This window comes from Streptopelia decaocto (assembly GCF_964273445.1).
Source record: "Streptopelia decaocto genome assembly, chromosome: 18".
NCBI classification, from domain to species: domain Eukaryota; kingdom Metazoa; phylum Chordata; class Aves; order Columbiformes; family Columbidae; genus Streptopelia; species Streptopelia decaocto.
Window position 1 is genome coordinate 5,953,342 of NC_138673.1, and position 13,644 is coordinate 5,966,985.

Genomic DNA, 13,644 nt, shown 5'->3' on the forward strand with positions numbered 1-13,644 from the left:
AGTCTTGTGGTTCCGCTCCAGGTGATGCTGCTCCTGGGACGTTGCAGTAAGACGTTTGCAAACTAAGTGTTCCAAGCTCTTCTGTGAGTATTGGCACAATCTAGTCCACCCTAGAGCCTGGCCTAGAACTGGTGTGCAGCCCGAACGGGACCTTACTACACTACGTTACTGTCTGAAGTAGTGTGCGCACATTAATTTACACATTGCTCTACCCCAGAATATCTCAGGCCAGTATCAAAAAGTTTGAGATCAAATTTGCCCTCAAGGCTACTATTACTGTAACGCATAGTGACAATTTAATATGAAGGAAGCCCTTCCACGCTGGAAGGTAAAACCGCATCTAACAGCGGTAGTTCTGGTACTGTGACTAAAATAGGTTTAAGCAAAGTTCAGTTGTAATAAATACCTATCTAATATATTCCACTTTGCTGCTGTAGCTTGAATTCTGTACTGTATTGGAGTATTGGGTGGTTCATACGCTTCCTGAACGCTGCGAACTCTCAGAATTTCTCAGCCAGCCGCATACATTCTGTCCAGCAAGAGAAGCTTTATAAATATAAATTGTGCTCTTGTGTAATCCTGTGGACAATTTGCTGTAATCTGAGTAGTGTAGCTGTTAGGGGAGTATAACTGGAAAACCTCATTTGCATTGGAGGGGTGTGATGTTCATTTAGAGTAACGTGGATTTTTTTAAGTCTTCAGTGTTGATTTGTTTCATGTGACTTTTTTTTTGGTTTTGCCATAAACAGATACCTCAGTCAGAATCTCTAACTTCAGCTCCTTGAAACTCATTTTACTACCTGGAAACAGGAAGCCTACAGACATGACTAAGTGTAGGAAACTAGTGTTTCTGATCTGCTTTGTATCATAGTAACTATTTCAAGTGGGCTAGAAATTGCATTAGACTTGCAAGACTTGAGTCAGGCATAAATATTATTTAAACAGGAATTTAATGAACAAGTTCAGCATAGTAGCCAGCCACTATACCTTTTGATTTCACTTTAGAAAGAGGGTATGTGATTTTATTATAGGAGGAAGACAGCTTGATTCATTTGCAATCTTCCAGTATCTTTCTCTAAGAACAAATGCAGCTGATTTGGGCTGTCGTTGGCGGGTAAATATTCCTTTCTTGTTCCCCAAAACACGTGTGGTCCCTGTAGAGAAGTTATAAAATAAAGCAAGTATATATAAAATGCTCTTATATCTCCTGCTGTGAACTGTTACGGTGTATGTACTAAATCAGGTTAGGTGGAAGAGACCTATGTACTTTCTTCTACACATAGTCAGGTACAACGGGGAACTCGGCAGATGTCATTTGCGTCATCTTGGCAAGATTAATTGATGTAACTGAGCAATATAGCTGCAGTTTATGGTATTTACAACTGGTAAGTCGATGAGAGTTAATTCAGGTGTGCCCATTAACTTGATCAGTGTTAGATTTACAGTGGATGTTCCTTCTGCCATTAGTTCCACCTTGAAATCTGATGGTGAAGATGTCGATTACTGTTTGACTGTACTGTCCTTTAGTGGTGTCTGTATCCTTTTTGCCTCGTTTAGTTTTTGTAGGAAACTAGAGAAGATGATCACAACACGCAGAGAGACTGAAATTACGTATGTGTGTGTGAACTTGTCTACATTTTCTCCATCCTCCTCGTTGATATTACTTTTCTGACAGCTGCTCCGCAATGACTTAGCTTTCTAATACTTGTATTGGTGCTCTGAAGATTATTCTTCATAGTGTTTCTCTGCCTGGAATTCCCACTGACTGTTCACCACCCTAACTCACTGTAGGTGGCAAGTGCATAACTGGTTCCTTACTGGGTCTCCTCTGAGTTGTAATAATTCAATTTGTGTGACTGACTGCTCTGTAAAGTGATGCCTCATACTTTGGGAATGCACTTATCATGTATTAATAGTGGGTGGAGTGTCATGATAGACAGTTGTCTACCAGTGTGGCATCTGGTCCTCTATTGCTAAACCTCTACTGAGTTAATAATACAGTATTTAAGGTGCTCTGATACTGAGGGCGGTTGTAGATAAAATATGAAGTGAGACACATCCCTACCAGCTGACTGAAGCTCTGAATTGAGGATGGCCAAGAAATAAAGTAACCTGGGTCTGCTCACAACCTTCCTTTGCTTCCGCCCTAGTGCAGCGTCATGTCCTGGGTGGGACATGTAGGAGCTCAGGCTGGAGAGGGGACACGTTAAGTACAGGCAGGACCTTCCGTCTTGGCTCTGGCCGTGCTGGATTTCGTCACAGAAACCCACTATGCTCTCCCTTGGTAAGCAGAGGCCCCTTTTGTCCTACCCTACAGCACAATATTCTTTGTGTATCATCAACCCTTTTAAACTTGATGGGAGGATGGAGAGTTGTTTAGGATATAAATATAAGCTTACCTTGATTAGTCATGAAATCAGCAAAATTCCATATGAGCTCCCCAATCACATACTCTTTCCTCTTTTTGTCAAAAACGGAATGGTACTCTCTTAGCAGGGCTTTCTGGTACTCCTCGCTGAACATGAGAGGTGGATCCTACAGCCAGGAAAACAAATGAGGGGCTTGAATAGAGGGGACAGTTAAACTCAGCAAAGCTCCGTATGTTAACTTCCTATTTACCAGGAACCTGCTTCCTGAAAACAAGCTTTACAATTGCTCGGTCTTTTCATTGCTGTTGCATTAACAATGGCTAGTTAGTGACGATTAGCAACTACTGAAATTATGGGGGAAATGCACGTAAAATACAAATGCAATGCCAGATATATTCTACTTCGGGGGAGTGTGTGGTTTTGCTTGCTCATGGTGCTTTAAGGTACAGGACTGTGCCACCCCTTTGGAGCAGGACAGCATCATGAAATGAATGTCCACTCCCCAGTGTTGTATCTTCCAATTAAGCATTTTCTATAAATGCCAAAGTACAGATTTCAGAGTGTTCAGTGCTTTTACACAAAGCTGAAAACTGCTCTTTAGGTAGAATCTAACCTTGGGTAGTCAGTAGTAAAGCTCAGCGATTTCTGTGGAGCAGGATTACAATCCTGGAGTCTTCCAGACACTTACAAGCTAATGCATCTCAAAAGGTTCAATGGTACCATCTCTTCTAATTACGTTTTGCTGACTGTTAAGTAGAGCAGTGCTTCTTTCCACCTAACACTTACACTGTGAAGTCCGGGAATCGAATCTGCTCCATATTCACTCTGGATAATGGGTTTTTGGTAGGTTTTATACCAGTTCTCAAACTGTGTTGTGAGTTGTAGTGGAATAACTTCCAGATGGCCTGGGTCGTGATACCAGGAGAAGTAGCTGTTTACACAAATTACATCCACATAAGGAGCCTACAGAAAACAAGGCGAGAGTATTTTGTCACAGAGCTGAAGGCAGACAACCTTCACTCATAAAGCTAAATCTTCTTTTTGGTTCATTTCATGGATTACAGTTTTATTACATGTGAATGAAGTCTTTTCCCCATCACTCAGGCCCTCCCAGTGTGACGTCTTTCCCAGAAAAAACAGCAGGATAAATTTAACAAGCTAACAGTGTATTAATTTGGCATTTTTCTCGCAGAATTAGGAAGTCAAAGCAAAGAGTTAGACAAGATCAACCCATTTAATTCTCAGGTTTGTTAGAAGTTTTTACGTTTCCAAGATGTCTCTGGCTTGCTGGTACACTTAGATGTACTTTGAGTATTGGAATGTGATTATCAAGTCAGTGGTCAAATATTTTGACTAGCAACTAACTTTGTGCATCAATGGTGCAATACTAAGCATTCTGCAAGCTATATGCCATTTCTACCACACAAACAGTATGATAAAAGGGCACAAAGCCCACTAAAGATGAAGTGATGCTGTATGTAACTTGTTCAATGTTCTCTTAACATGTTTTGTAATAAAAGAAAAAAAGTTCTAATACAACATCAGTGTATGAGATCTGTTCTTTGGGGTTGTTTTCCTGTGTCTCCCCAAGCAAGTCAGAACAGGCTTGTGGGGATGGGATGTCAGTCTGTGTGTGCATCTGAAGCAGCGATAGCCAGAACTAAAGCCACCAGTTTTATTTTTCTGGGGGGAAAATGTATAAGATCCTTTATGTATAAGATCCTTGGTTCATGCTATGGCCACAGACATCCCAGAGAAGTGCCTTTTGGCTATTTATACAGCTCTAGGACTTCAATTATGAAGCTGGTAGAGCTTTTAGATTATTCAACATTAACAGACGTCTGCCAAAGAAGATCTGGAGCAGTTTAAAGCAGGAATTAAAGCAAAGCTTCCTTCCTTTAGACTTCCACAAGGGCTGTTAGCATTTTAAAGAGGTTTAAGCTTTGGTTTAATTGCAAGTGAAAAATCCTGAGTGTTAGTAAACACAATCAATGGAACAGCAAAACATGACAATGTTAATGGAATTCAAGGGGTCTGATCCTGCATACTTCTTCACTCAAGAATTAAAAGGAAATTTAATGTATGAAGCTAGAAAATAAAGTGAACTTACACCAAGATCAAGAGCGTAATTAGCATCTGTCACAAAGGTTACTGGTCTGGAGGGATCGAGAGCTTTAGTGTGAGCTATCAGTGTCCTGTTTGCAAACAGTAAAGTGAGAGTTCAACAGCATGGAGAAGCACAGCCCCGTTTCCCCAAGCTCTCTGTCCTTTTGCCCCCCGCAGACACTTGGAGCTGCTTTTGGTTTAGCAGGCAGAGTACATTTCATTAAATACTGCAGGATACTTAGTGATCACCTGCCATAAAGTGCCTGCAATTCTAGCCAGTTCTGCAGGAGTATGAATATCATGGCAAAGAGGCCTTTATCCATCACAAAGTTGGTTGCTATCCCACCTAAAAAAAGACCAGAGTGAAAGTATAATATACCAAATGTGGACATGTTAATCTGTGTGTTGGTGCCAGCAGCTTGGAAGCTGGAGAAGGGACAGTGAGTTTGAAAATGATAAAAATGTGAGAGGGGCAGTGGAAATTTTCTAAACAACTCTTGCGATGTATTCCTACAAAAGCACAAGGAAGAAAAGTTGGCTGCTTTTGAGGAAACCTTGATTGAGGGAGATGACACAGAATGGGAGGGTCAAGCTCTGCTGCTGCCTTCACATTGCAGGGAGGTTGTGGATCATTCTGAATGAAAATTCAGGGACTACTAGGGATAGTCCTACCCCATTACAGAGATGACTCTTGGCTATCCAAAGCTTAAATCTCTTTAAAAATAAAACCAAGGGGTCTGTAGAGACCTTAAGTGGTAGCTTTGAAGTGGGGTGTCACAATACCCTGCAGAACAAATCACTAGCACTCACTGAAGAACCTTCTCTTCGGAATTAAAGGCAAATTATTTTACAGCTTTGCTGTAATTCTAAAATAATTTAGCACTCATCTTCCTTTGGTAATGGGAATATCCTGTTCCCATCAGGTCTGCTTTTGCTTGACCCTTAGGTCAAGCAGAGATGCTCAGACCAAATGGACTCCTGGTAATTTGTCAGAGACTTACTGGTTCAGAAACAACAGGCTGAGGCTGTTTTGTGGTTCTGAGCCCCAGTTTAATGCATGCAGCAGTTATGCTTTTAGTGTGCATCTGTGGGTACTGTTTCAGGGCTCCCAAAAAAATGCTTGCCCTCTCTTTACTATTTCTCTGTGCCATCCTAAAGGAAGAAGATGCATCATCTCCCAAGATTCAAGCCTGAGCTCTGTGTACAAACAGATGCACTTACTTAAAGTAGTTAGCTGCTGGGAGCAGCTCCGATGCCGGCTCGTTGGCTACTGACCACATCACGACTGATGGCCTGTTCTTATCCCTGCGGATCAGCTCCTCCATCACCACAAGATGATGCTGCAAAGACTTGTTCCCAAAGCTCTCACTTAAAGACAAAAGGACATGAGACCCGGTGAGGGTATAAAATCCGTCCCCTTTTTCCTTTTCTTGTGAAAACTCAAGCCCCTGGGGTGTATAAGCACAGCTGAGCCTTGACACTGAATGTGGCTTCTGCCCAAAGCGCTGCCTGGTTCAGGGTCAAGGTTTGGGCTCATTAATTGAGCCAGACCAAGTGACACGATGGCCACGTGGCAAAACGCCCTCCGGTTGGCCAACCTCACTGGGCCCATGTGGCGCAATGGGCTGATTTCTAAATAGAGCAAAGTACGTCCATTATCAGGACAACGGGCCCTGTGGATGGGAGGAGGACACTTTTGAAGCAGCTCTGAGGAACACAGAAAAAAGGGGAAGGGTCTTTCAAGCAATTGCTTACGGTATTTTAATGCCCACTCCCGGACACTCGTCGATCACCACGATGCCGTAGGCATCGCACAGGTCCATGATCTCCTCGGCGTAGGGGTAGTGGCTGGTGCGGAAGGAGTTTGCCCCCAGCCATCGCAGCAGGTTGAAGTCCTTCATGACCAGGGGCCAGTCGAAGCCTTTGCCACGGATCTGGATGGGGAGACATCACACCCCGTCACACTGCCAGGCCGCAGCTTCACCTCACGCCTTCGCTGGGCACGGCCGCTTCCCTGCTCACACCAGGGCGTTTCCAGCCCTGGGCGCCGTTACTAGTGACGGCACCACCTCCCCGTGCAGCATCTGCCTCTCTGAGGGCGCTGCTGTAAGGAACGTTTAATGAAGGGATGTTGTTTTTACAAAACTGAGCCTGGCGCCCGACCCCAGAGAGGGGGAAGGACTGAGAGACAGCAGACTATGAATGCTTGATGTAAAACAAAGTCGCTTTGAACTAATCCCAGAATGCATATTGATACCTGTATTTAAAAAAAAATCCATCTAGGGGGAAGATAAGCCAAAGAGCCAGGAATCCATATTCTAAATAGATAAGGGGAAGGGGGTTGTTATAATTAGATGAATGAAATATGTAAACATCGGGTAGTCTATAAACCCTGCAGTACCAACCAGTGGGGAGCTGGGGAGGGAAACTGCAGCCGGGACTTGGGGGGGATATAAGCAGGGGCTTTTTGCCCTATTCCGTGTGCTTGCCTTTAGGTAGAACACCTGATCTTGCAAAATCGTTATTAAAATACGCTTTGCTGAGAGATCCTGCCCGGGCCTATTATATCTGCAAGGTAATTTGTTTCCTGCACTGCCACACGCACAGCCAGACCCTGGGTGCTGGCAGGAGCAGAGGGGGTGCAGGTGGCAGCCAAGCTGCCGCCCTCTCCCTCCCTCCCGCCACAGGTGTGACCCGGGAGGCAGGCAGGGGAGGGCCGGCTGGAGGCGGGCCCGGCCCGGCGGGGCTCTGGGTGCTCCTCTGAGGAGAGTCCGCGCTGCGGGAGCCGCGAAGGAGGAGGACGAACCGTCCCTGAGGTGAGCGGCTTGGCGGGGCCGGGACGGAGCCTCTGACAGGGCTGCGGGGCCGCCCTGTAGCCGGGCTGCGCCTCGCAGCCCAAACCTCCGCGCCGGAGACGTTGTCCCCGGCATTTCCCAGGGTGGGGAACCTGTGAGTCGCTATTTCCTGACTGGAAGTCGTGGCCGGGAGATTGTTGAGCTCCTCTGCCAGCACACCTGGGCTGGCCCGTGTGCCCTGAGAGGGACGTTATGATTACAGCAGGACTAGACGTGGGGTCCCCTTTAATACTGGTAAATTTCACTCCAGCCCCTCCAGCAGCTCCCAGCCTGGGAGGAGAGTGAGGAGACAGACTCCTTGGGTGAGAGGGGAGACGAGTGGCTGCTGCCTCAGCGGCACAAAGCCAGGGGACATTTTGAGGAGCACTTGAGGGAGCTGGGGCTGTTCAGCCTGGAAAACAGGAGGCTGAGGGGAGACCTTATTGCTCTCTACAACTACCTGAAAGGAGGTTGTAGAGTGGAGGGTGTTGGTCTCTTCTCCCAAGTAACAAGCAATAGCACAAGAGGAAATGGCCTCAAGTTGCACCAAGGGAGGTTTAGATTGGATATTAGGAAATAAATCTCTACGGAAAGGGTTGTCAGGCATTGGAAAAGGCTGCCCAGGGCAGTGGTGGAACCACCATCCCTGAAGGTGTTTAAAAGGCATTCAGACGAGGTTCTTAGGGACGTGGTTTAGTGCTAGAGTTAAGTTAGGTTATGGTTGGACTCAATGATTGATGATTCCAACTGAAATGATTCTATTTCTGACTGGAATCCATGACTGGGAGATTGTTTAGCTCCTCTACCAGCATACCTGGGCTAGTTATTGCATCCTGGGAGGAGCGTTATGACTATGGCAGGACACAGTATCCCCTTTAATGCTGGCAAACGTTCCCCCCAGCAGCTCCCAGCCTGGGAGGAGGGTGTGAGGAAACAGCCCCTTTGGGTGAGAGGGGAGGCCAGAGCGGTTGCTGCCCCAGCAGCACAAAGCGAAGGGACATGAGGTGCCCCCGCTGCGGGTGCCGCACACTTACGTCTGCGTCCTCGTGCTTGTTGACGCCGTGGAAGTAGAAGGGCTTGCCATTGATGAGGAACTGCGTGCTGGTGACGTGGACGGTGCGGATGCCGACCGGGAGCGTGTACAAGTCCTCCAGCAAGGCCCCGTTCACCTGCGCCTGCATTTTCACCTGGATTTCCAAAGGGGAGGTACAAGTGACACGCTGGGCTTCACAAGGATGTGTCATTTGCTCACAAGAGCTACGAACCTGAGCCCCTGGAAACAGCATCTCATCTGCCCTAATTTCTACACCTAAATGTCACTACTCATCCTTAACTCAGAATTTTCCAGGCTTGTGCTATGGGAGCTGAACTCCCATCTTCTAGAGTGGGAAGAAAGCTCATTATGTGGCAGAGGTTGGCAGCCTCTCAGAGACTGCTTTTGCAATATCTCCTCCCCTGCACCATCCTAAATGCTCCTTTTACAAGGGATGGATTGGGCCCTAAATGTGAAGGACAAATGTCTGAGAGCCCATGTGTGCACCCCAGGTGTGCCCATCTCTTCTCATCAACAGACCTTTGAGTTCAGCATCAGCTTGATTTGATTACTGCATAATTAGCAATGCTACTCTGGTCACATGAGCAGGATCTGCGGGAGAAGATGAGCATGGAAGATGGGCTGTATGGCAGTTCCTTAGCCCTATTCAGAGGGAATGCACATGGAAAAGAAGAAATGTCACTGTTACCTCCAAGGAGTAGCGGTATCCAGGGTTCTCGTGCATCAGGTAAGGCCACCAAAGATTTGGGTTCAGGACTTTGAGCACTCCAGCTGGCCCATCGCCTGTAGCAACCACTTTCCCTTCTTGGTCACGTAAACTCAGGGACAAGGAATAGAGTGTACTGCCAACAACCGACACCTGATATTGCACCATTGCTGGTTCAAAGGGAAAAAAAGACAATCAGAGACTGCCATGAAAAGAAAAATATATGCATCAAATATTGGAGGGTTTTCACATACAGCAGCTGTAAGAAATTAGGGAGATGTAGAACAACAGAGTGGCGTGAATTGAATCTAAGAGGCATGACCTCTCTGTCTTGAGGTTCAGAAGTTTCCAGCAAAACTTGTATGTCACATAATTCTGTTACTTAGAGATAATCCTGCTTTAAGTGGCAGGAATACTGCCCCAACTGAGAATTTCTACTTTGAGAAACACCTGATCATCCTTTAACAGTAGTCTCTTGCAAGTACATTTTTCTTATAGCTTAACTCTTTGCCATATTCTTGCAGCTGCTGAGCTGTGCAACAGACCAGCTCAGGTTCAAGAAAAGCCACTACGAAACAAATTCAATCAGACTTTTGCAGGATATTTTCTCTGCTGCCCTCATCATCTCCATTTGGAGCCTGAGATAGCTGCTGTAATTGTTCTGGACCTACCAACATTGTCTGATGAAGTAGTTGTCACGGTAATGTCATCTATGTAGACAGAAGGAGTGGTGTAAAGCACAACTGGGCGATGGATTCCAGCATAATTAAAGAAATCAAACCTGATGTTCTGTACAAAATAATTATTGGGATACCTGAGAGAGCAAGACAGGAGAAATGGCTACGTTATGTTTCGTTACACAAGAACTGAAGGCAGCATATGGATGCTAGCGATGTAAAAATAGACACTAGCTGGTAAAACAGTCTTTACAACAAGATGGATCTATCTCTCAGTAGTGCTACTGCTGCTATGCTGAAGGGAATTACCAGTTAACAAACATTTAATGGATTGCATAGGTTCGATCCTTCAGGATAGCTGGTACATGCAGCTTCCAGTTGAATTCAAGCTTCTCAAATCTGCCATTGATTCAGCTTGGCAAATCACTTAACCTCAGTTTCCTTTGTATAAAATAGATGCAATGACTCAGTGTGGATTCCTCATAACACCAAAGCCTAAACTCCTCCCTACTCGACTGATGAATTTCAGCATAAGATCGGAGGGTCTTATGAACCATCAGCCAAATAAATTCCCCTCTCTCATCCCTGGGATAAGCTCAGCAGTACAGCGCTTTACCAACTCACCTTGTTTTGTCGTTCATGTACTGAATTGTCCCCGGAGGCAGAGTGTGCGGTGTCAGTGTGTTGTTGAGTGCGACCGTTATGCGGCAGGGGGTCCCTGGGCTGCCCTGGACAATGCTGCTTATATCTGCTTCAAAAGGGAGATGCCCCCCTTCGTGCTCCATGACTTGCACTCCGTTGACCCACTGCAAGAGAAGACACCTGTGAGCCCAAGGGGCAGGGTTATTGGTTTATTTTTTTTTGTTGCAAGCACAGTGCGGAGAAGGGAGGGAACCCAGCAAAGAGTAGCTGGGAATCCCAGGAACACTGAACCTTGTTCTGGGCTCGTACTCCCTGAGGCGTCGGTCTGGCAGCCCTTTCTTTACAGGGAGCTAAGTCTGGGTCACGTACAAGCGTCACTGAGAGACACAGTTTTGGGCAGATAATGCAGCAAGGAATTATTTTGTTTACTAGTCGTGATATTGGAGTATCAGAGAAGAGAGACTGCGGAAACGATGGCCAAGTTCTTGGCTGGAGGAAAACAGCCAAGAGTTAAGAAAACAGCAAACTGATATAAAATCCAGTCAGAATCGTACCACAATGGAGTAGTAATGGGCGCTGCCGAACCGGAGCACCACTCTGGTGTTGAAATCCTCCTGAAGCCAGCGGAGAGGAAGCAGCACCTCTTTCTCGTACCAAACCCAGCCGATGTAGTTCTCCAAGCTGGGGTCTTGAGTGATATCGTTGAAGCTGGCGGGCACTGGCATGTCGATCACAGGACCAGTCTGGCAGGAATTGCACAGAAAGGGAGATCACTTAAAAACAGAGATTTTACTGTCTTGGCAGTCCAACCTGGACAGCTGGAGGTGTCCCCTTCCACTAACAGCCTTGCAATCCCTTTGCAGAGTGGAAACACTTGGGGAAACCTCTTTAGAAACTGGTGTGGTCTGTCACAGGTCCTGTCTAAATCCTTTTGATACCAGGCCCAGGAGCCTCCCTGTTCCTACAGGAAGAAGCTGCTCTTGACTTTTTCCCCTCCTGATTTATGGTAGGGAAATGCTTTTATTCATGGCTCTAGTATTGCGGAACTGGAGAAGGGAAGTGGTGGAGTCACCATCCCTGGAGGGGTTTAAAAGGCATTTATATGAGGTTCTAGGGGACATGGTTTAGTGCTAGAGTTAGGTTAGGTTAGGTTATGGTTGGACTCGATGATCCTGAGGGTCTCTTCCAACTGAAATTATTCTATGATTCTAAGGGGAAAAACAATAAATGCCCAGGTCATTGTTTGAGCCTGGGACTTCCCACAAACTGGGTATTTGGGGCCAGATTCCCCAGGGAAGGTCTGCAGAGATTGTTTGGGATGAGTCCAGCCTTTCTCCCTCCCTGAACACAAGGCACATTCCTTAGGATTACAGTGGAATCAATTCACTTGCTTATTTTTAATATAAGGATGATAGTATTGTAATACATTTGACACTGTGGTAACCGGATGCTATTGCAAAATAGAGCTGTGCATTTTAGCACCTGCTGCACTGGGGGTGTTGCGCACGCGAGCGCTGCAGCATCGTGCAGCTGGAGCAGTTCCCCTTTCCTACAGAAACCCTTCCATGGAGAGCGGAACAAGGAAGGTCTGGTCGCCCAGGGCTGAGCATCATGTGCGTGGCCGACTCAGCATCACGCTGTACCAGCGCTGCAGAAAATCCCTGGATGGCAAAGTGGATTTTCTAGCGTTCAATACAGAACAACCTTTGACTGGGATGGCCATGTGTGTGTGTCTCCTTCAAGGAGATTCTTTAATGTCTAAAGTAGGTTGAGCATACACATCTCAGCCCTGCTTTGGGGAGGCATAGTCCAGGATCCCTCTCCTCTGCCTGTCTCTTTACAAAACTTCTAGCAGCACAGCATCTTTCAGCTATTCTCCTTCCACAATTTGGAAAAAAAATGGCCAAAGGGCTAAAATAGAAATGATGATGGGCACATAGATTTTATGCATAGAATATGTAACTTCTTTCTTTTAGTTAATGGTGTTAATTTCATAGTGGATTTCGGTTACACTAGGACTTGGTTATCTGCACTGGGATGCTCTGAAGTAGACAACTCCAGAGTGCCCTTTTCAGGCACGTTTTTATTGATTTTATGCTGCTGGCTAAAGGTAAAGGTTGTGCAAGGCCAGCATGGCTTTGGCGGCACAAGGACTCCTACAACAGCTAAAGGTGGCTGTGGTTCATTCAAATACTTTCTGGCTTCTGAGCAGAAGCGGGATAATCAGGCACTGCTGTAATCGATTGGCAATTCGTCTCTTAATAACCCCTCTGCAGATCGATAAAACAATTAGCACAGGGCAGGGGGCAAAGAACAGCAGCTCCGCAACCCCGGTGGGGAAGGACGGGGGAAAAGGTGCTTTCGGGAGAGGAAGGGAGCCCGGTTCGCAGGGCAGCTCTTCCCGGGAGGGGAGATCACCCCGCTGCCGCCCGCGCCCCGCTCCCGGCCCCGCCGTACCTGCCGGAGCGGCTGCCGGTACCAGCGCTGCACGAAACCGGCGTCCCTGCCCGGCGAGAAGTCGGCGCGGAAGCTCCAGAGCCCACCGAGCTCCTTCCGTTCCCGGGACGGGGTCTCCCGGGGGTAGAGCATCCCGGCCGGCGGGGCTGCCCGGCCCAGCGTCAGCAGCAGGAGCAGCCAGCAGCCCCCCACCATGCCGCTGCCCGTCCCGCCGCCAGACGCTGCCGCCGCCATGTTGGTTGTGGGCAGTGCCCGGCGCGGCCGGTCCCGCCCCGGTGCGGCGGGAGGAGCCGCTGCAGAGCCCGAGCGGGGACACCGGCGGGTGTCACATGGGGCTGCAGGTGCCCCCAGCCAAAGCCATCGATATTCTGGCATAAAAACACTTGCAGGCGTTGGGCTGTACCCAGGACTGCTGGATTTTTGGGGGGTGTGTTAGGTTTTGCTTTGTTTACTTACTTGCTTACTTTTATTTTCAGAGCCACTTGTTGAAGTGGGAGGGCAAGAAGTTATTGGAAAAGGCAAAGAAGAGTATTGATGGCCACATGGCATCTTGGGGACAGGCAAGAGGATGATCTCTGTGTTGGAAAACCATATCTGTGAAGCATGGTAACATTTTCTATTTAACCCATGTCTCTCAGAACTTCTTTAGGAATAAAGCGGGGTGGAGAACAGTATCACAGAGGCAAGCAAGGAAGGAAATGCTGTCTGATTGATTTTAAATCTACAGTACATTTATTTTAAGTCTGTGTTTGTTTCCTGGATGAGAACAGTACTCCTGCCCCAGCTGGGCTGGTGGTAA

The 13,644-nt window shown here is 47.0% G+C and overlaps 1 protein-coding gene across 1 annotated transcript; it reads right to left on the reverse strand.

The window, feature by feature from the left end:
* Nucleotides 1-931: 931 nt before the first annotated feature.
* Nucleotides 932-13,091, reverse strand: GUSB (glucuronidase beta). Its single transcript, XM_082068354.1, has 12 exons — nucleotides 12,846-13,091; nucleotides 10,943-11,131; nucleotides 10,371-10,552; nucleotides 9,741-9,883; nucleotides 9,052-9,239; nucleotides 8,344-8,496; nucleotides 6,231-6,409; nucleotides 5,697-5,843; nucleotides 4,480-4,564; nucleotides 3,156-3,332; nucleotides 2,400-2,535; nucleotides 932-1,154 (listed from the first exon to the last, which is right to left on the reverse strand). Exons 1-12 carry the CDS (start codon nucleotides 13,077-13,079, stop codon nucleotides 997-999), a joined length of 1,971 nt encoding a protein of 656 aa, XP_081924480.1. The 5' UTR covers nucleotides 13,080-13,091; the 3' UTR covers nucleotides 932-996.
* Between the last annotated feature and the right edge of the window lie 553 nt (nucleotides 13,092-13,644).